The sequence below is a fragment of the Aythya marila genome (genome assembly GCF_965140915.1).
Source record: "Aythya marila genome assembly, chromosome: 14".
Classification (NCBI taxonomy): domain Eukaryota; kingdom Metazoa; phylum Chordata; class Aves; order Anseriformes; family Anatidae; genus Aythya; species Aythya marila.
Genome location: NC_139055.1, coordinates 15,524,029 through 15,550,010, shown reverse-complemented (window position 1 = coordinate 15,550,010; position 25,982 = coordinate 15,524,029). Strand labels below are relative to the sequence as shown.

Here is a 25,982-nt window from a genome sequence, read left to right as displayed (position 1 = left end):
TCAGTTCCCCCATGAGCCTTGGAAGCCCAGCCTGGCGGTGGGGCATGGAAACAAGGACGTGGGGATGCTAGGGCATGGGGCGTGGAGATGCAAAGGCATATGGCACAGGCACAGGACACGGTGATGCAAGGGCACGGTGCCGCCATGCGGGCAGGTTTTACCGCTGCCCACACTACGTGATTTGCTGACCACAGGCACCTGCCAAAAAATGAGGTTCTGGCCCTTAAATGAAGTGCCCCGAGAGAGCTGAGCTGGTGGAGACTCTTATTCTGACACTGGTGTAGCAGGAGGACAGGCAGGTCCAGCAGTGTCATTTGTTGGCAGCACATTAAAGTCTCTGGTCTTATAATGCTACGCAGAGGGCTACTATGACAGTCTGTGTCAGTGAATGACGGCCCCTTCCCAAAATACTGGTTAAAGCCCAGGTGACAACTTCTAGGCTGTAGGTAAGGTCCTTTTTTTTTCCCATCATTTTTTATTTCAAATCTGCTACTGAGCTGGCATGAGAAATTGCAATGCAATGTGTAATACTAAAATAAAAAGGTACTGTGGGTGCAAAGAGGGGAAAAATGTTTGTTGTTTCTTAAAGAAAGAAAGCGTTTCTTACTGCTCTTTGTTTTCATCTGGTAAAGTCAAAAGGCTACTGTTTGTTTTCCAAATCAAGGTGGAATGATTTGAGGGAAATGCAACTTATCCCTTGCTGCGACGGGTGGATCTGTGCATCATGGGGCAGTGTTCGTTTAGTATCTTATTTTACTGCGGTATTCTAGAAAATAAAGTAAAGGTGACTTGCTGTACAGAGCCTGTAGATGAAATGAATGAACCTGTACACAGGCAGTGATATCAACGTGGTACAAAAACAAGATTCTACCTTTTTTTTTTGCACTAGTGAATGAGAACGTAGTTTGGATATGCTCCAAAAATTTGAGCTGGCTTCAAATTCCAAGAACACGACAAGGGGAAAACTAGGGAATTTTTACTACAAAACCTGTTTAGTTGCTGTTAATTTACAACTAATATTGGCAACTACTTTTAGGAAATGAAAGCTTTAAATCCTCATAAAACAAGAGCAATGTCTTCAGCTGATCTCCCCCCAAGGAATTTCTGACCCCGTGGATCCCTTCTTTGGGCTCTCCAATGAGAGGAATACAATATACTGTGTATATATAGCAGCAAAACAGCTGATCTCAGTGGGGCAAGATTACAATTTTTTCCAGCACATGTAACTGTGTGGATTTACATTCTCATTTTTTATTAGTAGCTTTTAATTTATTTGAGGAGGAGTGGGGGCTGGTGTTTATTTATCCTAGAGCTGAAGTTAGTTGTCAGTCTCAACAAATTTAGTAAGTTTGCTTAAATGAAACATTCCCCTTCTGTAAATTGATGGGATACCAGGTTTAGATATCAATGACTTCCAAAATAAATAGAGGACCTCTGAGCTGCTTGGCGTGCCCTACTTTATTCTGTGGCTATGTCATTCTGGCAATTATTAGCCACAACAGCAAACCTCAGGAAATCTCTGAACAGAAAAACACTGTCCTGACATTCCAATCCCAAATCTCAATTCGATATAAGAAGTTCTGAATTCAAAAATCTGGTGATGGGTTGTTGCAATAAGCCAATTGCTATTTCTTTCAGAAATTACTGGGCTCTTGCAGATAAGATAGCTATGGTGAGCACTGCAGCTGGGTCTGATGGAGTGCATGACTTGTTCTTTTAACCTGAAACGTTTGCATAGTTTTTGAAATAGCTCTAATCAATCCTAAATTGTCTTATTTTAAGCTTAAGCTTTAATTGTCAACTGCCTGAACATAGAATTCTTTAGACTGCTAATGACTGCTCACAAGAAGATATTTTTGCAAGTTAAATTGTGATGTACAATTTACTTTATCTGTATTGTCTTCCTTAAGGGAAAATCCACACCAAGACAGCCTCTATTCTGCAAGGCCAGGGTTCCATTCTATCCAGGAGCCCAGCCAAGAAAGCTTTCGTGGCCTACCAGCTAGTTTTTACCCGCCACCTATCCAAAGCCAGTTATCACCAACAAAAACCCAGGACAGTCGTGAAACTTCTCCTATGAGTGCCCATAATTTCCCATCCGTTTCCTCTATGTGCCAACCAACCATGTTTAACTACGAACGTCCAAAACACTTTATCCAGTCTAAGAATGTGTGTCAAGGGCAACAGCAGCCTCCGGGACCTGCAACCTCTACAGAGCCGAGCAGACAAATCAAACAGTCCTCCATTCTAATACAGCCTCGTAACCCTAGCGGGCAGAAATTCTCCTCCTCGTCATCGCTGAGCTCTTCAATCACGCTCTCCTCGCCTTCCTGTAGTGCCCCTAAGGAATCCACATATCCCGTCACGCCTGCGTCTGCGCAGTCTCCTGCTAGCTCATCATCCGGGCAACGGCTTATATCCATGCCTAACCAACCCCCCGCAGCATTCCTGTGCTCAGTGCTACCCTCGCAGCCTGATTATAACAGCCAAACTCCTCCCGGGGAACCTCAGTAAGTATACACAGGCTGCTAACTTCCCCTCGCTTTCACCTGGCCTGGCCTGGCCTCTCCTGTGCACTGACCAACCCAACCCCAACCCGGCCAGCTTGGCCGAAGCCAATGGTCCAGCTCCCATTGACTTCTGATGCGCGAGGCAGGGCTTTGCATGCGTGAAGTGAGGCAGGTTAGGAGGCTGAGTGCTTGCCCTTGGTGTCTCTGTGGGATAGATGGGTGTAAATGAGGAATTGAACTGCCCAGCAGCCACACCACTGGCTGTTGCACACATTTGTTGGTCTCAGTTTGAACGGTTTAGTGTGATTTGATGGGAATCACTTGTTCAACGGTATCCAGAACAGAAGATAGACAGCCATCTCAAATGGACTCTTCTCTACAAACATGCCTTGTGAACAGCAAAGAAGGCAGCAGCATGTTTCACATACAAACAGCATTAAAATTCCTAGTAAGTCTCAGCAGAATTTTCAGGCTCTACATCATGATGGGACTCTATACTTCCCTAGAATTCAGTTTTCATTAATCATACATACTAGCAGAAAGGCAGCCACTTCAAAATTTTACCCCTTAAGACCAAAGACCAAATTCTTTCCTGAATAAGTATTATATCATTTTGCCTTTGGGCTGCAATCCAAATACCTCCCAAGGTCAGTGAGATCTCAAAGGGAGCTGGGTCTTGCCTTCTCACCAACTTGTACTCCTGCCAACATTAGCTGGAGGTCCCAGGGAAAGTCAGTGCAGAAAATCCAGCAGAAGGTATTAGGAAGGTGATAGGAGCAGGGGGCTCATGCTGACCTGGGTATAAATACAGGTTTAAGTGCCAGTTTGTATTCAGGAAACCTGAATGTTTCTGGACTGGTCTCTTTCTGTTTTTTGGGTGTTTTCTCTGAGCACAGCACTGTGGGAAGGTAAGACCAAGTGGGCTAGCTGAGACACTGAGAAGTGCTTTTTAGAAGTCCTGCAGGAGTCCTTGTGGGTTAGGTATGCATCTGGAGTAACTGCTGGGATTTGTGTATGTGGGGGGAGGTTGTTTTCATAGCAAGACTTGATCATCTCTTGACTATGGATTACAGGAGCAGGTTATGTGGGGATTGTAGCACGGGCACCTAAAGACCCCAGTGGGATAAGCTTAGTTATTGAACATCTGAACAGAAATGCCTTCTGGGACCCTGAAGAAGAAGATAGTAAATCATTTGTTCACACATAATGAACTTGTTTGTGACCCTGCTGTGGATTTGCAGCACCAAGAGCTTTTTTAGCAATTGAAATTGCACAGGAGTGCAGTTCTCGAGGGAGAACTCTCTCCTGGAGAGACTCTCCAAGCTCAATGGAGCTCTCAAAACACTGCTAGCCCAGCTGCATGCACTCAAACCAGGACAGAGGCCACTGCAAGATTTAGGAATGCTGAATGGTGACCCACAGCAAGCTACTGTGACAGTGCACCGTGCTATGGGATGACACTGAGTGACTTGATTTGATAATGATGCTTCCCCTTAAGTTTTTCATCCTCAGTCATGCCACCTAGCCTATCTCCCAAATTATTTACAAGTTCCTTTGAACCATGGTTTCTAGGTAGCAGTTTCACGTTTTTGTGTCTATAGTGAACAGCCAAGCAAGCCTACAGGAATAACTTTGTTTTCTCTCCCTGCACGAGTAGTTACTCAAAGCCAATGTATAACAAACAAGCTAGCATCAACTCTATGCAGAAGACATCTGACCAAGAAATTCGAGGAACAAAAGAGGCCCTCATCCAGGACTTGGAAAAGAAACTCCGATGCAAAGACAACCTCCTCCAGAATGGCAACCAGGTAAGGGAAAGCTGCTGATTACGGAACCAGTTTGCTCTGCCCAGGTTTCACCCTGCATTCTAATCCTGGGGTTGATAAGCCACTGAAATCATTAGAAACTTGGAGAAATACCGATACTTAAAAGCTTATTCTAGAGAGTACCACCACATGTGGTACACCTCTTTGATTTCTTTTTATATGAACAATAACCAATCAAAGAAAACACGTGACCTTTTATGATAAAGTCTGTGAGATATAAGAGGGTTTTATACTCAGTGCCTATCTATTCATTCTGTGAAGGGACAAAATACAATCCTCATGATCAAGAAATCCGAACCTTGGAGACAAATATTGCTTACCAGTTGGGAAGCACATTACAACAAGCTGGAGTAAGCAGGTCTTTAATGCAAGTTGCAACCTTCCTGCTGGTTGGAGCCAGACTAGTAAAATCCCAGTGTTTATGGTTCCAATCTTCTTTTCCCTGAAATAGAAATGAGTTTTGCCATTACTATCAGTGGAAAAAGGCTTGTATCATATACATATATATAGTTGTAAACATTGAAGGAAAAATAATGTCAGGTCAAATATGAGTTAACGTGTCCCTAACAGGAATGTCCTATCTGCTGTAAGAAAGTTTGCCATTGCAAGCCAGCCTTTCTTCCCATAGGAAGCCAGACTAAAAATAAGGCTTATGCAATCACCCCTGTGTGCCCTCCTCCCCTTGTCCTCCAACAACGTCTGAACCAGCTGGCCAGTCTTCAGCCACACTTAATCTCAGCAGTAATGATCTCTGGGATATTATGCTCTCGCAGGTTTTGCAAAAGGTCTGTCTTGCTCTCTTCTAAGGAAAAGTCCCCCAAACCTTCTCAAATCCTTATCTACACAGGAGTAATCACATGTACGTCCTGTACATGAGATAAATTGAGTCAGTTTGTCCTCACCTCACAAATCCAACTTAAAACTTGTGGGAAGCCAAGAACTTGATAAACTTGTGGGAAGCCAAGTTTCAGGTGTTTTGGTGCTTGTAGGAATAACACATGGGAGTAGGGGACAGTAGCATCTAGCCTCTAGCTCCTGAAGTAAATCCACAGCTGAATGACTTGGGAAGTTTTCCCAGTGCTAACAGAAAGGTACCCTGGGACTTACTCTGGCTTCCGAGATAATGCCATCAGTTACCCATAAATAATCCCAGCGCGGAAAAAAAAGAGGCGTGGAAGGCCACAGATGGCATTAGAGAGGCTTTGATGAACAGGCAGTTTAATCTTTTATGCATTTCAGTGCTGTATATATTGAGGCTGACTTCAGTAGGCATCACGGACTGCAAACCCACTAGAACAGAAGTAGAGTTTCTGTTCAGCCACTGCTTTCACTGACGACACCCTGACTTTGTGGCATATTAATGCACTTTTACGAGAAGAACTGAAATAGTAGATGGACTTACGACAAGAATTCCTCTCTGCTCTGCTTTTAGCGATTAACTTATGAAGAAAGAATGGCTCGCAGGCTGCTAGGACCAGAAAACGCTGCATCTGTGTTTGAAGCACAAAGTGAAGATATGCAGAACGCACAGGTAAATGGGGCCTCTCTCTAGAGCAGTAATTCCCTGGTGGTGGTGCTGTGAACTGCTTATACTTAACAAGGATGGATGAGGAGATGGTGTTTTCCTGGTACCAGTGCAGAAGAGGGAAGGGAAAAGCTTTTGCTAGCGAATCTCAGTACAGTTGGGATTTGGGTTTGGGGGAGATGGTGGTGGAGGGGGGGCGGTTTAAGCACCGAATGCTGGCAGTACTTCCCCCATCCCCTTGCTGGGCCTGATCTGTAGGAATGACCTCTCTAGGGAGGAATTGCAACAGCTGCTACCCAGCCTCAGCACTCTGCCTGTGACAGGCAGGGAGAAGCACAGCGAGGGATCCAGGTACCCACTCTAATAGCCTGAGTTCTGCCTTGGCCAGGACTGCAAAATTTACACCTGTCACTGTTTGGAGTCAGTGACATTGACTACAGGAGGTCAGGGCTGTGGGGTGGGATTGGTTGGGTTTTATCCTTTCCAGAAGCTTGCAATCGTTAACAGAAGACAAAGCAGTTATTTTAGCAGCCCACATGCTGATAGCCAAGAATCTATTACTACTGGCATGTTCAAAAACATTTTAGTTGGGGACTTGCATCATTCATTGGTTATTCAGAACAGGCCAGTTAAAAGCTCTCTCTGGCACTTCTTTGATCAAAGTTGCTGGAAATATCTGTGATGTGGCACTGGACACCTGTGCTGCCAAAGAAAACATCCCTCCTGCTGCATGCATGCAGAGAGCCAGCAGGCTGGCATTCATCTTTCCAAATGCAGTTAGCAAAACTCTTCAATGCAAGAGACACTTAAGATCACAGCAAGGGTGGAATACACAGTTTGAGCTATTTCTCCCCAGCAATCACCTGACAAAAGCAGACAAGAAAGGAACATGATGGATGTCAGAGAGGAAGAGAGACCTCATTTTATTTTGCATAAAAATGCTCCATATGAAATGGAAGGAGAAATTGGCTTATATTTAGATTTTTTTTTTAATTTGTTATTGTATTCACTGATTCATTCAGGGAATGAAGCTGAAACTTTATTTAAAGCTAAATCTTTACTTACGTGATGCTTGCCCTGAACTGAAAGTTGATTCTGTGTTTGAAGTTTAAACCCAGGCTTAAGTGTTCCACAGAAATGGGCTACGGAGTGCAGAACCAAGCACTGTAATGGCAAACACCCCAAAAATGTCCGTGTAGCATTTCCTCTGCCTGATTCCCTTGCTAAAATGAGTCACTAGTGATAAACTCTGCTTGTATTTTTCAAATATCCAAGCTCCTATCAGGAATCAGTCCTGGGTACTTTAGCAGATTTACTCATGTGATTGTGGAGCTGTCAGTAAGCTTACTTGGTGTTGTGATGTAGAAAGAAAAATATTTTCCAGCTCCGCATGTGTTCACTGCTAGTGGTACCATATTTAAGTGGGCACAATACTATGTTCTTGCCAGTGATTCCACTTCTATTCCTGCTATTGGGAAGGACATTCTGTACTTAGCTCTCATTTTAGATACTGCCAGCAGCACTGCTCTCCTCTAACAAAGGTTATTGGCTTGCCAAAGGCCCAGTGTGCCAAATGAAGCTGCTGCACCTATCACCTGTGCAGAGTGACAAGAAGCTGGTCTATTAATAGGACTTGTTGCTAGCACGGCAAGAAGTCTAGGGTGAAAAGAGAGCGTGTTAGCATATGATGCAAGTTTCTTTACATCTTAACCCAGCAACTTCTAAGTATTCAGTGTGCTTTAAGGAGCAGTATATTAACTCAAAATGGCTTCTCATTTGGTTTATAGTTAAACTTCCTCTGTAAATTAACTCACCTTTTGTCTTCCTCTTTCCAAGCACCAGAACGCAGAGAACATCAGGCTGCAGGTTCCTACAACACATGTAAGGTAATGCATAAACCTGTGCTGTGCTACTCTTCGAGACCTTATTTCAAGGATTTCTAGACAACGCTAGCATTCCTTTACTTTTCATTTTTCCTGAAGTAGTAATTACTAAACTCATTTACTTCCTTTCAACCAAAATGCTACCATTTGTGGATGGCTGCTGAAGCCTGTGGTGTTAATGTAGTCAATTCTAAGCATAACACTAAATTTTGAAAGACTTGTATCTAGGGCAAATATGTGTCATAGTCTAGAAAACATATTTCTAGTCAAAGCAAAGCCCAACAATGTAAATGATAAAACACAGCCCACATTGTTTGGATATTAAGCCAAAGATGAGTTTTTCCTATGTTATGCTTCTGTGTTAAACTGAATAACTTCAGCAAGATAAGTGGTTCATCAATACTCATGCCTTACAGCTAAAAAACAACCAGAATTGTACCGCTGGGTTCCTAGACATCCTGAGTGACTCAGCACTGCAGTGAGATCTGTGCTATAGTAACTTTCACACAACTGTTACTGTCCTCGTTTTAGGAGCAGACCATCCTCAAGAGGAGACGAACGTGGACATGACGCAATTCAGGAAAAGTTTTTTCAGCCACGTTTCACACAAGTGCCAGAGGATGTCATTATTGAGGAGGGGCGATTCTGCAGGCTCGACTTCAAAGTAATACCAGCCTTTCACTCTCAGTCCCCGTAGCTGTGTGGTGTGTGTGGCATGAACAGATCTGAGCTGCAGTGCCTTTGTGGCTTGGTGAGACAGAGCACTAACAGCAAGTTGCACACGGTCTCTCCAGGCAGTGTAAAACTGGTAACAAGATGGGTAAATGTGTCAACATTTTCCCTTGGAAAACATAAGTGGAATGAGTTGCATAAGAGTATGGCTAAAGCTAAATGGTCGTAAATATGGACCACCACAGAAGTGGTCCATAGATCACTAGAGCTCAGTGCAAAGACTGAATATTAAGACCTTGTTTCAAGAAATCTTTTTAGAGAAGTGACCTTGTGCTCTCCACTGGGACACCCACTGGTGGAATGGAAACCCACCCAGCACAGCCTGTGTAGGAGAGGGCTGCCTGCTTTTAATGAGTCTTCTATACAGCTGTAAGTGTGCCCCGGCTGGAGCAGGCATCTGGCAAGGAAATGTACTAATGACAAACAAATAGAACAGCAGAGGGGCCTGAGACTGTATAGTAATTGTGCCAGCCCTAGGGTAGGAAAGAACCTGGCAATTGCACATATGCGGCTTTACTGCAAATATTGTTTTCTGATTGTGGCATGCCTTGTTTTTTTCCCAATTGCATCCAAGAAGACTTCCAATCCCTTGCCTTAAATAGTCAGGCAATAAATTAATGTGACTTTTAGCCATTTTGTATGGATGTTTCTGACTGTGATGGACAACCTAGAGCATGTCTGCAAGACACAGTTTGTTAACATACTTTATCAAAATTGTACAAATTTCGGCACTGCTACAGTGCTAGCTGTGAGATTAGATAGGTGAGTTTCCTCCCTCCATGAATCCACAATGAACATCCTTGACTTAATCAAACCTATTTTATGGGATGGGAACAACAGCGGTTTGCAGGAACAGCATCCACTGTCTCGCAGCTAAAGCTCATCCCTGCACAGCACTTCACGAGCCTTCCTCTCTGCGCAGCACCACATTAATATTCAAAAATTAACTTTTTGTAGTATGACCATGACTCTATCACCTATATACCTCAATCTCTATACAGCATTGAAGAGTTTGTATCATCTTAAAGCTTTTTAACTCTTTGCTGCTTTTCTCCCATTCACAGGTTAGTGGGCTGCCAACCCCAGATGTGATGTGGTATCAGAATGGAAGGATGGTACATCAAGACCAGTTTCATAAAATGATCGTGTCAGAAAAGGGATTCCACTCATTTATTTTTGAAGCGGTCAAATCATCTGATGCAGGGACATACGAATGTGTGGCTGTCAACCGTGCAGGAGAAGCATCTTTTGCAGTAAAAGTGGAAGTAATTGGTAAGACAGAGAGAACTGATGATTATCAGACACGGGAAACCACAGTCATCTAACGCCGCCTTCTGTGTGTTTGGGATATTAAAGCAATTACAAACTAGAGGCAGATCTCCAGATCTTCAGGCTCAAAGTATAACAAACACTTTACCTTTTCCAATACTTTTTTAATATATACATTTGGGATGAAATATTTCTTCAAAGCTCTTGTAGTGGGGGATTTAAACTTAGCGTGATATCCAGAATTTGGGAGTTGCTCATCTCCTAGAACTGACAGTGACTCTCTTAAAATGGATTGTCTACTACACCCCTGTGCACATAGGAATGAATTACCTGTAGGTTAAGAAGTTGCTGTAGGGGATGTGCCCCCCTAAATTTAGCAATTTGAAATCTAAAAAGAAAAAAAAAAGCCTGATAATAATGTTCAATACTTACAGTAACTCCTCCTCTTTCCTCTTTAATTTAGCAAAAGAACATCACACACCTCCAACTTTCATCTTCAAGCCACAAAGCAAAAAGGTTTTTGAAGGAGATACGGCCAGACTCGAATGCCAGATCTCTGCCATCCCAACACCTCGGATTTACTGGAAAAGAAACAATGAAATGGTACAATATAATACAGACCGAATAAGGTATCCTACTAATGAGTTGGCTATTAGTGTGTTAGGAAAACAATAACCAGTGTTTAAGTCAAATTTGAATTAGCTGCTTAATAAAAACAGCAGCTGGGGAGCTAGATATGCCCCTCGTTTATGAGGCATGATGAACCAGCCCATGTGCTGGACAGGCATGATGCTCAGAGCATTGTTTTGAGGACAGAAAATGCTGTGACCAGATGCCACTGGATTCCAACAGCAGTTACACAGCTCAGTGAGAAGCATGGCTATAGCACCAAGAAATGCAGCGTTCATCACGCTGAGGCTATGAGGGCTGCAGAAGGATTGTGGTGCCACCAGAATGCTACCAAGATGTGAATTATTGGCGGCTTGTAATAAAAAATGTGGTGTTTACATTTAAATAGTTAGCAGTGCCCTGCAGGAATTGTTGAGGGCTTTCGCAGCTCCTCACATGTAACCAGACAATGTTTTCTCACCTTCCCCCTCCAAGCACTTACATGTGAATATCCACATTTTTTTTTCAGCTTGTTACATGACAATACTGGAAGGATTTGCCTCCTGATTCATAACGCAAACAAAAAAGATGCCGGTTGGTACACAGTGTCTGCTGTCAACGGAGCAGGAGTGGCCACATGCCATGCCAGACTGGAGGTTGCAAGTAAGTACCACTTTGCAGTGCTGTAACCACAACTTGGACAGCCACTTGCACCTGTATTCCAAATGGACCCTGATGGTTAACCTACCAAAGCTTGGGCTGTTGGGAGGACTTCTTTCCCAGGATAATGAACTACAGAAAAAGTAACTAGCCCAAGAAAATCACACATCTGTGCAATACTATGTGATGAGTCTCTTACAAATGGTTTGCATCTGCTGCCTGTCCTGCTAAAGTCTACATTTTGACAGATACCAAGGAGGGTGAATGTTGTCCTTCCCATAAATTTCCAGCTTGTCTGTTAAGTTCTTCCTAAGGGTTGGCTGTTCTATGTTGCAGATAAAAAACAAACAAACAAAAAAGCAATTGAGTTGCTATACCCTGGGTCTTTCCACAGTCTGGGAAGACACTGAAAGAGGCTTTTTTCTCTCTTCCAGCACATGCAAACAAGCCAGTTCCAGCCCCAAAGCAGTTACGGGTTCGACCAACTTTTAGCAAGTATTTGGCACTTAATGGCAGAGGACTGGACGTGAAACAAGCTTTCTCACCAGAAGGAGAGTTTCAGCGTTTGGCTGAGCAGTCTGGACTGTATGAAAGTGACGAACTTTAACTGGAAATGAAGAGGAAAACTCACACCTCTAAGAGACAGTTACTACATAGACGTAGTTAACCGATGGTTGCTCTGATTAGCAAAATACCTATCTACATACTTCTACTTTGACTCTTGCACATTCTGTTGTTCCCCTTTTACCTGTTAGATTTTATTTATATGGGTTGGTGAATATAGCCATTTACTGAGTATTGTATTTTAACTATACAGGCTAAGAAAGCAGGGCAATTAGATTTTACAGGTGTAGGTGGTTTTAGCTCCACCTGTGCTTGGTTACTTGCTAAAGTAGATTGGTTTGTACTGCTTCTCTAATATCACTCTTGATAATAGCAGAACTCTGTAATGTCTGAATACTAAAACCAAATGGCCTAGAGTGTTTTTATGAGGACTGCATAGAGGCAAATAAAACTTTAAATATCCACCACGGGCTATGACTCTTCCTTGATCTGTTAAAATGCAGCTACAGCTGCCTGGCACTACATCCAGCCCAGCAAAGCCCAGTTCTTATCCTGCTGGCTCTGTAGGGGTTCCTCCTGTTCCTCTCCTCTCCCTATTTCCCAATTCCTTGTCTTCTGCCTCCTCAGAGCTACTGCAGCTCTCAGCCCTGAGACACGGCAGTGAGGCATCACCAAGAGTTTTCCTTCTTGCATGCTTGATGCAGAAGCTGCACTATATAACACAGCACTGAGGCAGCCACAACTTCCCTCCTTCTAATAAAGGAGCAACTGGGCCTTATCTCCATTGACTCTCAACAAGACGGTGGTTTGACGAACTCAATTTCTATGCTGTTATTCGCAGCCATCTTGCTCAAAAAAAAACCAAAACCATCCAAAATCCTCATTCTTGCCAAATTCCAGCAACCTAACCTGAAGTTTTTTCAGCCCTGATCTCTAAAGGCAGATGGATGAAGACAAATCCAGCCTGAACCCAGCCTGTTGGGGTGCACAGTACCCCTGCAGCTAGCCAGCTCCCCTCAGAGCACCGTAAGGACAAAATGAGGTCTCGGCTTCTCACCCCACCGCTGTGCTGCTCCATAACCCCACACCACTCAGCTGCCCGGCTCCCACCACCACCACCCTGCTCCTCCAGCTGGGCTGCCAAAGCAGCAGTAGCTGCTGTAACCACACTCTTTGCAGCTCTGACCTCAGCCAACACCGATTTATTACACCCGTGTGGGCTTCTCCCGGAGGCAAAAACCCCTCAGCGCTGAGGGCAGGGCGCGGTGCCACAGCCCGACACCAGCACCCCCAGCCCGCAACCACCGCTCAGCGCCCGTCGCCATGGCCGCAGCCCGCGTTCCTGCCGCTGCTGAGGGGCAGAAGGGAAAACCGAGGAGGCGGCCGGGCGCTCAGCCCTCAGGCAGCCCCGCCGCCGGGACAAGCGGGGCTCAGCGGGAGCCGCCGCCCGTTGCGGTTCCAACGAGCGGAGCGAGCCCCGGCACCGGCCCCGGTGCGGCCCGGCCGCCATGGAGGCGGCGGCAGCGGCGGCGGCGCAGAAGCTGAGCGGTGGTGGTGCGTGAGGCGGCCGCGGGGCTGCTACCGGCGGCTGCGGCCTTTGGGGTTTAAAGCTCAGCTTCTGCCCTCGCCCTTTTTTTCCCCTCTCCCCCCAACCCCGTTAGGTGTCACAAAACCCCGGATGAGCTACAGCAGAGAACTAGAGCTGAAAACGACGCTGCGGGAGCTGGTTGTCTACATCATTTTCCTTTTCACGCTGTGTCTAGGTAAGGCAGCAGGTGAAGGGGCGACTATGCCTGGTTAGGAGCAATTAATTTGAAGCCTTGCACTTGAGGAGCCGTCCCTCCTCCAGTATGCAAGAGCAGGCAAGGAGAGAGGAGTCATTTAATCCTTAAATCCACCTGTCTGCCAGCCAGAAGCGTTATTTCAGTCAAAATCGCCCCGAGTGTGTTTTCCTAACAGCATGACTGGTGCTGATGATTGAAGAGGGGGCCTCGTGCTTAGAAGCTGAGGTCAACCTCTTATTTTCATCCGTGAGCATCCCCGTTTTGCCCTTTCTTCCTAGTGACATTTGGGATGGTGAGCACCAACATGTTTCACTTGAACGAAGTGATGTCACGTCTCTTTCTGGAACAGGCTTCTGCTGAAGATGAAGGGATTGATTTCAACAGTATTAGGAACGTGGCTGATTTCTGGAAAGTAAGGCTTTCTGTGCAAATATTTTCGTATATACAGCAACCAGGTAAAGAAGCTCCTAGTGTTAATACAGAGCAATAGAGGCTCCTGGCCCACCCAAATTCCCTGTGCTAGATGTTGCAGCTTCAGCTGAAGCAAGATAAATAACTTCTTAAAATGTAGAAATTCGGAGTACAAACTGTAATATTTGTACCTCTGATAAACAGTCTGAATAGACGGTTAAGGAAAACAATAGGTTAACTGCAGCATCACACTGATTGTTAGTTTCAACAAAAAGATTTGGGGTTTACAGTTTTTCTGATTTTCAGCTGTTTAAAAAAAGTTAAACTGTACTTGGTGTGATTTTCAATGGAGGCACCAGGAGAACATGCTGCCTTGGTTCACCTAGTTTGCTATTACATCACATCTTACTGTGGTGATCGTTGCAAAACAGGTATCTCTGTTTTCACTACTAGATGAAGGACCTCCCAACATTGCCATCACTGCCCAGGTGACATCCAAAGGGAAAGTTTTTCGTCCTACCCTTCCTTAAAAATGGAAATGCCTGGCTATCACAATTCATTGGGAATAATTGTACTCCCTCTTATCATCGTGTCTGTTATTGTTAGTCCATAAAACAGTGAGCCCTTGCTATACAATTGTATGCTGATGTACTAACAGCAGTTGTAATGCATGTTCCAAACCATGGGGGCATGTTTTGCCCTCTGGATAATGTTTTTCTCAAGTTCAGTGCACTTTATCTGCATCTAAGTAACATACAGAAGTTTTCAAAGAGCTTCAAAAATAAATACTTTCTTTAGGTTCAGATGACTAAAAGCCTAGTCAGAAATGCATATTTCAAAACAGATCTTCAGAGAGCAAGATTATGTTAAAACAACATGCAATATTTTTGTGTTTAAACGTGTTTAAAACTCGTTTAATGATACTCCAAACAACCGTATGTCGTAGTTTTGCCCTGAGCAAACCCATTACATATCTCTGATAGAATACAATGTTCACCTATACACTGCCTCACTCAATTGAGATATTTACATCTTTTTCATATGAATCCATTCTATTCCCTGTAGAATTCTATCTTAAATTCCGTACCCATAAGTAACCTGGGAACCGTGTAAAGATTTGTCTTTTAAAACGCAGGGTAATAGTGATACATAAATCTTTTGAATCTTTAACCTTGCTTGTATATATAGTTTGTAGAGGGACCCCTCTTGGATGGACTCAGTTGGGACAAATGGTATGGCAACTTGACATCAGACCTCCAGGAAAACAGAAGCCATATTTACTATGAGAATTTAATGTTAGGAGTAGCCCAGGTTCGCCAGCTGAAAGTACGCAATAACACCTGTTCCACCTACCCATACTTCCAGAATTTCACAAAAGACTGTTACCCCAAGTACCGTTACAGATCAGAAGACAAGTCTGACTTTGGTCTAAAGAACGGATCTGAGTAAGTCATCCTACTTCAGATTTTCTTGTGGCATCTTTTGGATATATATTTATAAGAGATTTTCAGATCTGAAATACTTTCAGTTGGAACCAGACAGCAAGCACAAAAGTGTTTTTGAAAATCTTACTAAATCCTTAATACCATTATTCTTCAGTAACTTACAATTGTGCATGCAGTGAGTTGAGTTTTTCCCTTGTTTACAGTGAGATAAACCATAGATTTGTTTTTATGCCAATACTATAGACAGAAATTTGGCATGGGAAATTTATAGCGGAGAGACAGGAAGAACTGGAAATGGCGAGCCCAGTTCAGCAGAAGTACGTTAATGGTTCTATTGCCATTAATATCTCCAGAGAAATGCTCACTTATATGAAGCCTTGATTTAAATCACATGTTTATAAGTTAGAATCATGCTAAAGTGTTGTGGAAACAGAGCCAAAAGGCCTGTTTCACACATTTCATTTAGCATTGATTTAACCCAATGGGAGAATATATGAACATGCCACAGTAACAATGAAGTACAAAAACCAGAGACATTCTTTTTACCTATGAAGGTTTTGATGTAATTAAACTGTCTAGCCCACATTGGGTGAAATCCAGCATCATAAGCACTTGCTTTTTTTGTGAATGTACTTGGTAGGTAAAGAAACGGGAATATTTTAAAGTCATAAGTCTCATGCTTACTTGTAAATAAAAGTATTATTTAAAGGTCTAACTTAAATGGTCAATTGCGGATGCAGTGGAACACAAGAACTAACAAGTATAAAATAAAAAGTGAAAGCTTACTTTCATAGTTTTCATAGGCTAGCTGCTTTCTTTTCCTGTTCCTCATAGATGGAAATATTCTTTTGCTGCTTCTTTATCCCCATGGTACTGGGGAGAGGTAGGCTTTTACAGCAGTGGAGGATATATATTCACCTTGCCGAAATCAAAAGAGAAGAGCAGAGAGAAGTTGGAATTTCTCAGGAAGAATGGTTGGCTCACTAGAGGAACCAGGGTTGTATTTATTGACTTCTCAACATATAATGCTAACGTAAACCTTTTCTGTATAATCAGGTGAGTTCTTACCTTTACTATGTGTCAAATCCAATTTACTAAGGCATGATGCTTCCTGAAAGACACAAGGAAAGGCTGTTTGCCTCAGGCATACACAGTCATGTTTCTCAGGCAGTAGCTGGCAAGACCGTAGTAATTCATTAAAAAAAAAAAAAAAAAAAAAAAAAAAAAAAAAAAGCAGAAATTCAGTTAGAGCAGGGAACAGACCTAGTTCCTTCATTTCCAGTTTTTTAAATGGTTGGTGTCTGTACAGCTGGTTGATACTGTCAGTAGGAATAGATTCCATAGGCTTTTGCAAAGTCAAAATCTAGATTACTCGTACTGTTGTCAGCTACTGGAGGGAAGACACTCAGGGTGGGGTGAATATATGCCCTTCTGAGACACAGTTTCTTTTAAGACTTAACCAAACTGCAGAGTTTGGGTGTTCGTTTAATAGATCTGTCATCCGCACCCTTCACTTCCTTGTAATACTGTTTTCATGGGGAAGTGAGCATCATCTTTAAAAGAAGATCTTGCAGATGCAGGAGTCATCCAGTTCTCATTTTTTGCACAAATGTTCAGTCCAACTACAGTCCCAGTTACGTATTATTACTGAAATAACAATTAATGTTAGACTAGTAAGGGCTGAGATAATTTAAAGGTAACTGAGATAATTTAAGGGTAATAGTAACTAACACCAGTCCCCAATTTTTTCCAGGTTGGTGGTAGAGTTCCCTGCCACTGGAGGTGTTATCCCCTCCTCGCGTATCTACTCTGTGAAGCTCCTCAGATACGTCACGTTTTATGATTACTTCTTGGCTTCTTGTGAAATTGCCTTCTGCCTCTTTATCATTACATTCATAATCCAAGAATTGATAGAAATAAAAAAACTGAAAATGGAGTATTTCAGAAGTGTCTGGAACTGGCTGGATTTGCTGCTGGTAGTGGTGAGCTGCTCCTTGATTCTTCTGTGCTTGCCAGCGTAGGTTGGCACTGGGTAGACACCCATCGAGCCAAAACAGCTCGACCCTGTTCCTGGTTAGAGTCACTCACCGAAGAGCCCCATCGTGGCTCAGCACACCTCAGCTCTTTCCTAACCTTACCGTCAAGGTGCTGTGGCTCCATGTCCCTTCCACTCTTTATCCACCTTGTTTGTTTTAGCTGTAATCTTGGCACAGCTGGGAAGCACTAGCACACAACTGTTAGCACAGTAAAATGAGAATGTATGCAGTGTGTTATATAGAACAAATCCACCATTGCCACAGTACAAGTACAAATAAATTGGCCAGTAAGGTCTCGTATGTACAGTTCATGACCCAACATCTAAAAAGTTCTTCAAATCTCATCAAGGGCCTGCTGAAATCAACGCAGTCTTAACTGTGCAAAATAAGTCTGAAGAGAAGGGGGTAGCTGGACTTCAGTTTCACTGTCTTCTGCTTTCCTTCAGGTATCCATCCTTGCCATTGGCTTCAATATCTACCGCACCATGGCAGTGTCCCTGCTAATGGAAAAGCTGCTCTCTGATGAGAATGTTTATCCAGACTTCTATTTCCTTGCTTTCTGGCAAATCCTTTATGACAACATGATTGCCATCTGTGTCTTCTTTGCTTTTATGAAGGTATTGGCTCTTACTCCCTTTCTTGTACTCGAGAATCGTAGTGTTTCGAAGCTTATTATAAACATTCATTTTTACCTTGTTCCAAATGAACTGCAAAGGTGGGGCTAGAATGGGGAATTTTGTTTATAAGATTCCAGAAGTGTTTAAAATTATCTCATTCTCATAAACATGGGTCACACAGATTCCAAGCCCATCTAAAAAAAATTTTGCACATAGGCAGCTGTCTCCACTGGAGCAGCTGGGACACAACCATAGCCAAACAGCCTCCTTAAGCTCAGTCTTTTCCTAGACTCAGTATTATCCAGGTCACAGCCTGACCTATATAAATGGCACGGCTGTAACAGGTGAAGCTATTCATAGTTTTCATAGCTAGAAACTATGAAAACAGTAGCTGTTTTAGAACTGTCTATGGAACAAAAACGTATCTGAAATTGATTCAGAAATGCTTTTTGGCCAGGACACCTTTAATTTCATTTTTATTTGCAAGTGGATTTGCTGGTCTCCAGAGTAGCAAACCTCCCCAAGGTTACAGGCTACTTTTATTCCTAACCAGGTGCTCTGGGACCAAACCAATCCTGTATCGTTGCATCCAGTGCCCCTACGATACCAAACCCCGGTGGCCATGACTGAGGCCATCTTTTCACCTGTGTCCAGGACACATCAGTGACTTTAGTTTGGTTGGCCTCAGCGTTCCCAGGGACTGGCTGAAACTTCCCAAAACTTTGCCTGATCTCAGTCTGCTTACAGGCCACCTCTCCAAAGGTATTTATTTGTAAAGCAGCCAGCACAACGTGGCTGCAGAACAGGAAGGGGAGGTGGTCGCGTCTGGCAGAAGAGATCACGCCTTACACTCATGGTCCATACAATTCAAGTTCTTTAACGTACTCCACAGGGCTTTCTCGGTTTTGTCATTTGAAAATAACAGGCTTTTGGCCTTCCTCCACCTCCCAGGCCAAGGCTGCATGAAGCAGCTGTTGGGAGCCCTGGCTGTTAACTGGCTGCGTGGAGTCTCCCTCACGACATCCTTTCTGTACTCCAGCTGCACATTGCCCCGCGTTATCCTCCCAACAAACTCATTACTGTCAGTTTGGTAGCACGATTGTGCTTGCAATTAACAGCTGCCATTGGACAAGACCCGTGTTCAGGCCTTGTTCAGGCACAGAGTAGTAGAGCTCCTTACCAACTCAGCTCAGCAGGGAATCCTCAGGTGCGGGAGGGTGGCGTGCCTTCAAGTCTCCTTGCCCAGGGCTCCGCTTCTGCCAGAGCCGACTACTCCTGCCAGCACCCATCAAAGACCTGGCCGTGCACTATCAGCTTTAGCATGTACGCCCTGCAGAATATTCCTTTTCTCCAGAAACACACCCAATCCTTCATATTCTGTGTAGATGCATCCATTAACATCTGGTATGCAATTTATTTCCAAGTAAAACTTAACCTATAAATTAGGATTACAGATAACATTCCAGAAGTTCTGTTAGAAGATGCAATACATTCTGACGCTACTCCCCCCCCCAGTAAAATATGGTCTGTTCTCTTGCAGATATTTAAATTTGTAAGCTTTAACAAGACTATGACACAGCTATCCTCCACTTTATCTCGCTGTGCCAGTAACATCTGTGGATTTGCTGTCATGTTCTTCATCATTTTCTTCGCCTACGCACAGTTCAGCTATCTGGTCTTCGGTCCGCAAGTTAAAGACTTTTCTACTTTTCCAAACTGCATGTATGCAATTTTCTGAACTTTTTAATGCAAAATCCTCAGCTAGTGCAGGTACAAACAGTTTCTGCTAAGCGGAACTTTTAAGAGTACAGGTCTCCAACTCTTAAGTCTATTTTGTTGAGTAAAACCAATTTTGTTAGCCCTACAAGCTGCTTCCCAAAGACATCATATGTCCTAAAGAGACAACAAATACACTACATGGGTCAGAGAAGTGTAATACAGAGAAACTTGGGAGCAGTTCACCCAACAGTGACAGGAGACTGTCCCCACAGCTCTCAAAACAAATTTGCAGTTTGTGAGCAGGCCCCTGGGCAGGCAGGCTGGCAACAGACTGTCTTGTTTTGCCTCTTTCAAAGCAGGGACTTGAAATTACCCAGCAGATGTGCCACTGGGTATGTGGTACAGTCCCCAGCATGAAAACCACATTAAGAAATGCTTCAGAGACACAAGGGCTCAGAGCACAAGCTGAGCATGTTCAGAAACTGGAATCACAGCTCTTTCAAGAAACCATCCAGCTGCACGGCTGGGAGTCCCTTAATCCCATGCACTGGCTCTGTGGCTTTCTTCCCCAAATTTTTTTTCAGCCACTCACCATAGCAACGACATCAAATCAATTCCAGGTGCCAGCTGAAACTGATTATGATGGTCCTTGCACCTTGTAGCAACCTTAACCTGTCATCCAGGGTGCATTGTTTCAGCTGACAGCCACATTCCTCAGAGAACTTTAGAGGGGTATCTTCAATGTACCGGATTGTTTGAAAGCAGCTTTTTCGTGTATAATTAAGGCACTTCTAAAGCCATAAAATATCTCATTCTGGATCCACTCAAATGCAGAACAGTCCTAAGATGCTGCAGTATGAAGGAATAAATAAATAAATGTCTTACCTAAGAATTAAATTCCCTATAGGGGGTCACAGGGGCCTATGCCACTACCTTCTATACTAACAGAAGATAAGGGATCCTACAACAGAAAGGAAATCTTTTTAAAAAATTTTAATACCAAGTGGTTTATTCAAAATGAAAGTATTTCCTCATACAAGACATTTTAAAATTATTTGGACTTTGAAGTTCTCAAGTATATGCTAAATAGCCAATTTATCATTGCAGTGTAATGCTGGCTTCCTTTTAGATTGCAGCGACTACAGTAATGGCAAATCAGTCTCAATTACATCTGATTGATCTTGGGTTTTGTTTGTTTGTTTGTTTAAATAATGCTTAAAATACTTTAAGAGAAGCCAGTCAACCTCAGTCTCATGTTTTCTTTTTTTGTTTGTTTGTTTTTTTATTTTTTCTCCCAGCTTTTCACAGTTCCGTATTGTGCTGGGAGATTTTAATTTCCTAATCATAGAAGTAAACAGGATCCTCGGACCTATTTACTTCATTTCATTTGTATTCTTTGTGTTCTTCATATTGCTGGTAAGTAAAAACACTCTCTTTTGTGTAAGCAGTAGGGAAGAACCACTAGGTTCTGTTGCGTAGCACTCTGAGGCAGTCTTTTCCACCCAAAGATGACACTGGGGCCTTTAACAGCAGGCTCACCTCTGTCTGCCCATCACTACGCCTGGGCAGAAAGTCTGACCTCCTGTGCAGAAGTTCCCAGCTAGCAAGACTTTCACAGCTCTACCTTCCTCCAAAGAGCCACAAAAGGGGCTTTTGCACGATGGAACAAGGATGTTGGCACCTTTCACTATACTGCACCATCAATTTCTTGAGATTTTCATTTCTGAAAACTTCATTGAGAGCTCTTAAAAATTGCATGATTTCAGCCTTGCCCAGTGGGAAGGTTAAAGAGGGACTTTGGTGGCACACTGTAGTTGCAAGTTTTCTCAGTTCAGCGATCAGTTGGATCAGTGCTTTCATTAGTTAGTTCTGATTGTAAAGTCATCTGAAAAAGGTGCAATATAATACAAAGAAAACTGTCACACTTCCAAGGAACCGGGGCATTTAGCTGATACTAAACATAGGAAATAAGAGAGGAATCTCCCAAAATAGCCCCTAAAGCCCCAAGATTCTCAGAGAATTTAAATGCATTAGAAGCATGCCTCCACCCAGCAAAGCTCCTCCAGTCCCATTAGTTCCATGGCTTAGCGTTGAACAGCCCCCAAAACAAGACCAGCATAATGAACACAGTTTCCAGAAAAAATGCCTAACTGCCTCCTTCCTGTGCAGAACATGTTTTTGGCTATTATAAACGACACCTATTCAGAAGTCAAAGCAGATTTTGCAGGGATACCCAGTCAAGAAATCCACATCAAAGACCTCGTCAGACAGGTAAGTAAATGCTTCTGTAACTACCTCATTTAAATAAATATTAGAGGGGGAATTCTATGCTACCTCAGTAGGAAAGAACCTTAAACAACTGAGCCATAACCCTTGAAGAATACCCAATGGTTGATATTGTACTTTCAGCAAATAATTGACAGATATAACCTTCCATCAAACCCACAGGAGCTCTTAATGGTTATTATTGATACAAGTAACATACAAATTAGGGTGCAAAGAGCCTACCTTTACTTCACCCTTTCAAAAACAGTATTTAAGACCAGCCTGGTTTAAGGTATTTCATAAGACCAGCTTTCTTCAGAGCTCACTGTTGCTGTTCTTCCCAACCGAGAAACTAAAGATCTTCTCTGCATGCAGGTTTAGGGATGTTGCCAAGCGTAACTGAAGCAAAGGGGCCCCACACCAAAAGCACTTGTAAGGATATAAACCTTAATGGACGAGCAACAAGGCCTGTCTGTGCTGGTGTAACTAGATGAGAGAAGAAGAGCAGGGAAAGGGAATTATGACGCTTCTCAAGTCAGGGCAGTCAAATGCAGTCAGTTAAAAGGCATGGAAAACTTTGAAATAAGCTGCTAAGACAGACTGGGAAGACAAATAGAAATATGTACCTTTAAAATCCCACAGTTCAGGCCATTTTTATGTGCCAGAAAGGAGCACAAAAGGGAAACATATCTTTCCCAACTTTTCAGTCCAACTTGAAATTGTGACCTCCTTTCCTGCTGAAGGGGCTGCATAGTTCTGTTGCTGGGACAAGTCAGTACCTCCACCTAGAAACCAGCCTTTAACTGGGAAATGCAGCATCACCAGTAAGACTGAAATACACGCTGGATGAAAAACCTACCCCTTCAGGCCATGTTTCTCCAGGCTGGCTGACATTGGTCACTCTGTAGAGGAAGGCTGGCAGCGTTGTCTTCTTGAAATTTTCCTGCAGGATTTTACACACGTTGTGGACGCAAATTACGTTGCTTCTGCAAAGCACAACCTTTCATATAGCCAGTCCCGTCAGCAACAGCACAGCATAGTTTCCTCCACCCAACCTTATTTCCCTACTAATCCTGGTCTAAGTTAAGATTAAGTTGTACATACTGGAAAATCAAAACCCTTATCAGATTTGGGTGGATATTACCTTCAAGGATTTCATGACAAACTTGAGATGTAGCAGATAAGTTTCCCTGAGCTAAGGGAACCAAGCAAGCAGTAAGGATGGTGGGGTTTCTCTTTGATTGCCAAGGCACCACACGTGTGTTTTGTTCCTTGTGTTCAAGTCCTTGCATGGAGGTGTCTGGTTAAATATAAGGCAATTAACACGCTCAACATTCTGTCTGTGTTCAGAGTTGCAATAACACCCTTGTGAAGCTCAGACTGAAGAAACCAGAGGTGGAGAACCTGGAAAGGTAGGATCTCAACCCAGACTTCAGCATTTACTCCCTGGACCTAGAACAGACCTATTCTCACAGGACTTCTGTCTCTTCTCATTTGTGTGAATGAGAAGAAAGGAATTTTCATCCACTAAAAGAAAGGATATTTCCAAGCTTTCCAAAAGAAGCAGTGGTAACGAAAAGGTAGGCTTTATTTTTTCCTATACTCTTACAAACTGGATATATTTCAAAAGCTAATTAATGCCAAAGGAGTCACAGTTGTCCCCACTGTTACTTATTTCTCCACAGAAAACTTTTTAACATGATAAGAATAACAAAAGCTAGAGCTGTAAATACATAAAAATTGCTAGCTATGCCCCAAGCTTTAAATGAAAGCTTGTTTGGGCTCTGTTCAGACAAGGTCATGAAATACAAGAGCAGAGCTGGCAGTAGTTCCAGGCCAGTGTCTTAGCAAAGTGCTATGAAGTTGTGAGCTGGGCATTTGCCCAAATGTTAAACTAAAACAGATTATAGAAAAAGACATATTTTAGAGCAGTTTGTCAGGTCATAGCCTGCATTTGCAGCAAAAATCACTGTAGCTTCCACTTGCTTTACAAAAAGTTTTCCAACAGTCCTTGGTAGACCCATATCCGGGGTAAAGCCAGTCCAAGCACTTCTAAAACATCTTAAAAAGGAAAAAAAAAATCTCCAAGAAAGGGGAAGTCCAACAGCTATCTGTAAACACTGCTCCACATAATGCTTGTGGTCTGTCACTTCTGAAAAGATGTGTATTCTTACATCCTGTCTTTTTCGAAGAGCCAGAAGGAAAATTACTTTCAGATGGAGAGAGAACATTTTTCTCCCCACAAATGCATACATCTTTTCCTGCTCATGCATGCTCCCTCCCTGCATAAGCGACATGCTGATATGCTAACAGGTACCCAAGTAAAGAGTGTTGGCTTTTTCTGATGTTTTTTTTTTAATCCCTCTGGTGTGGAATAGAAGTTGAGGTCACGGAAGGGGAGAAAGCATCATCTCAGGATTCCACCTGACAACACTGAACCAGGCGCCGCTTCTCAGAGCTCTGTCTCCCCTGCAGAATTTCAGCAGTAAGTGTTTGGGAGAGCCTGTTCTTTGAAGTCTTATTCCCATCCCTAGGCAGTCGCAGCAGCCCTGACTTCAATTAGCTAAAACCCTCACAGAGTGGCAACTTGAGAGACACAAGATCAACACAAAGTCAGTGATCTTAAGATGCTATTTTAAGTGCTCTTATACTGGCTGCCAACAGCTGCCCTCAGAGAGAGAAGAAGATGGAGACAGATGGACAATCAGTAGAACAGTTTGTAAGAACATTAGTCAAGAATGAGGTGGGAAGAGAATTTAAAATATTACCGCTCTTCCAGGACATCTCTTTATGGCCGCCCAGAGAGGGTGGACAAAGACTGTAAGGCCTTGCGCTTGCGGTGGGGGTATTTTGGGACTTAAGACTGTTTGCAGCTGACACAATGCAAGTAAGCAAACAGGAAGGTTACAAATACAAGTTCAAGAGGAGCCCAACTCAAGGATTTGTTGCTGTATTTGTGTCCTAGGCTCCTCGAATATACAGCTGAGCTGGAAGAGGAATTAAACAACGCTAATGCAAAACTCAACAGAATTATGAAAAGCATGCAACAGATGAAGGAATTTTCAGGCATGACAGACGAGTAAAATGGCTTAGCTCATCTGGTAACAGAGATGGCTTTATTCTTCATACAGTTGAAATTCAAAGTCAAAAGAGAGCAATTCTTCCCCTGACACTTTTTTATATATTTCTGGATAAAAGATGCAGAAATGTTAATAAAGGTATATCATTGTTACTTCAGTCTTCTCCGTGAGTTTCAGGTAAGTTCTTCAACCCTGAGAAGCACTCGCCACCCTTACGAGCATTCTGGATAGGAATCCCTACAAATTCCTTAATGCCATTTATTCTGCTGCCTCGTGTTTTGAGACACAGACATAAGCTAGCTGCTGTTGTAACCATGAGAGCTGATAGTGAGCGATGACATCTTCTTGGGCCCACTTTGTATAATTCAATCTCCAGCTACGTGGCCCAATATAATCCTCAATTGCGAAGTACAGTCCAGCATGTGGCTCCTCAGCCCAGACTTCCCTGGACCACTTATGTGCACCTGTGCACCTGCTGGCAATTATAACGCTTCTCAAAAAAAATCTTATTCCAGGCACCTACTGTTTCCAGAACAGGTTTGTTTTCCCCCTGCAGGCATAATTCTTCCAGGAAAAAACAAATACATGAACAACAAAACCCATACCTGGTCCAGGGCTTAATAGCTGGAACCGCTAGAGGGCAGTTTGCTTTCAATCTGAATTCTCAGAACATTTTTATTCCTAAATCCATTTATACACATTGCCTCAGCCATGGTATTATGTTCAAGCCAGAAACTGTCTACTCATACGTAGCCATTAGTATTTGTTCTTCGCTGGGACTTTGCCACAGGAAGAAATAAAACAGAAGGAATGAATTATGTCCAAATAGCATCCAAGCATGCTGTTAACACCTGGGGTCATCACTAAGCTTCAACACCCCACATGCTCTGCATGCAGTTCTTCAGCTGTACATCTCAGCTGCTGCGTAACATGCAAAGCCCAGCCTCCCAGGTATCCAGAAACTTGTATGAGCCCTACAAAGATTTGTAGTACTATAAAGATGTACTTACGTCTTGCAGAGCAAGCTACTGACCACGCTGTGGAGGA

The 25,982-nt window shown here is 43.2% G+C and overlaps 2 protein-coding genes across 5 annotated transcripts; both read left to right on the top strand.

Annotated features, from left to right (window-relative positions):
* Positions 1–330: 330 nt before the first annotated feature.
* On the top strand, positions 331–12,043 carry MYOT (myotilin). Of its 4 annotated transcripts, XM_082771994.1 has the most exons (10): positions 337–446; positions 1,911–2,510; positions 4,168–4,318; positions 5,769–5,867; positions 7,698–7,747; positions 8,276–8,408; positions 9,541–9,748; positions 10,209–10,374; positions 10,884–11,017; positions 11,449–12,043. In XM_082771994.1, the coding sequence occupies exons 2-10, from the start codon at positions 2,077–2,079 to the stop codon at positions 11,619–11,621; spliced, it is 1,548 nt and encodes a 515-aa protein (XP_082628120.1). In that variant the 5' UTR covers positions 337–446; positions 1,911–2,076; the 3' UTR covers positions 11,622–12,043. The 4 variants fall into 4 exon arrangements, with proteins under 4 accessions (XP_082628117.1, XP_082628120.1, XP_082628119.1 ...); XM_082771991.1 differs by lacking the exon at positions 1,911–2,510 and having other exon boundaries at positions 331–446; XM_082771993.1 differs by lacking the exons at positions 337–446; positions 1,911–2,510 and adding an exon at positions 1,654–1,672.
* Positions 12,044–13,086: 1,043 nt separating this feature from the next.
* On the top strand, positions 13,087–24,408 carry PKD2L2 (polycystin 2 like 2, transient receptor potential cation channel; the record flags this gene model as incomplete). The annotated part of the gene is made up of 12 exons (XM_082771251.1): positions 13,087–13,132; positions 13,240–13,341; positions 13,641–13,774; positions 14,962–15,218; positions 16,053–16,274; positions 16,972–17,200; positions 17,701–17,871; positions 19,412–19,593; positions 20,889–21,006; positions 21,760–21,861; positions 23,206–23,267; positions 24,390–24,408. 12 exons carry the CDS (start codon positions 13,087–13,089, stop codon positions 24,406–24,408), a joined length of 1,644 nt encoding a protein of 547 aa, XP_082627377.1.
* Positions 24,409–25,982: the final 1,574 nt, after the last annotated feature.

Bases quoted from the DNA above. Each gene is read 5' to 3' on its own strand.
- MYOT (XM_082771994.1), top strand. From the start codon at position 2,077: ATGAGTGCCCATAATTTCCCATCCGTTTCCTCTATGTGCCAACCAACC. The intron at 2,511-4,167 runs GTAAGTATACAC...CTGCACGAGTAG, and splicing joins ACTCCTCCCGGGGAACCTCA to TTACTCAAAGCCAATGTATA. The intron at 11,018-11,448 runs GTAAGTACCACT...TCTCTCTTCCAG, and splicing joins TGCCAGACTGGAGGTTGCAA to CACATGCAAACAAGCCAGTT.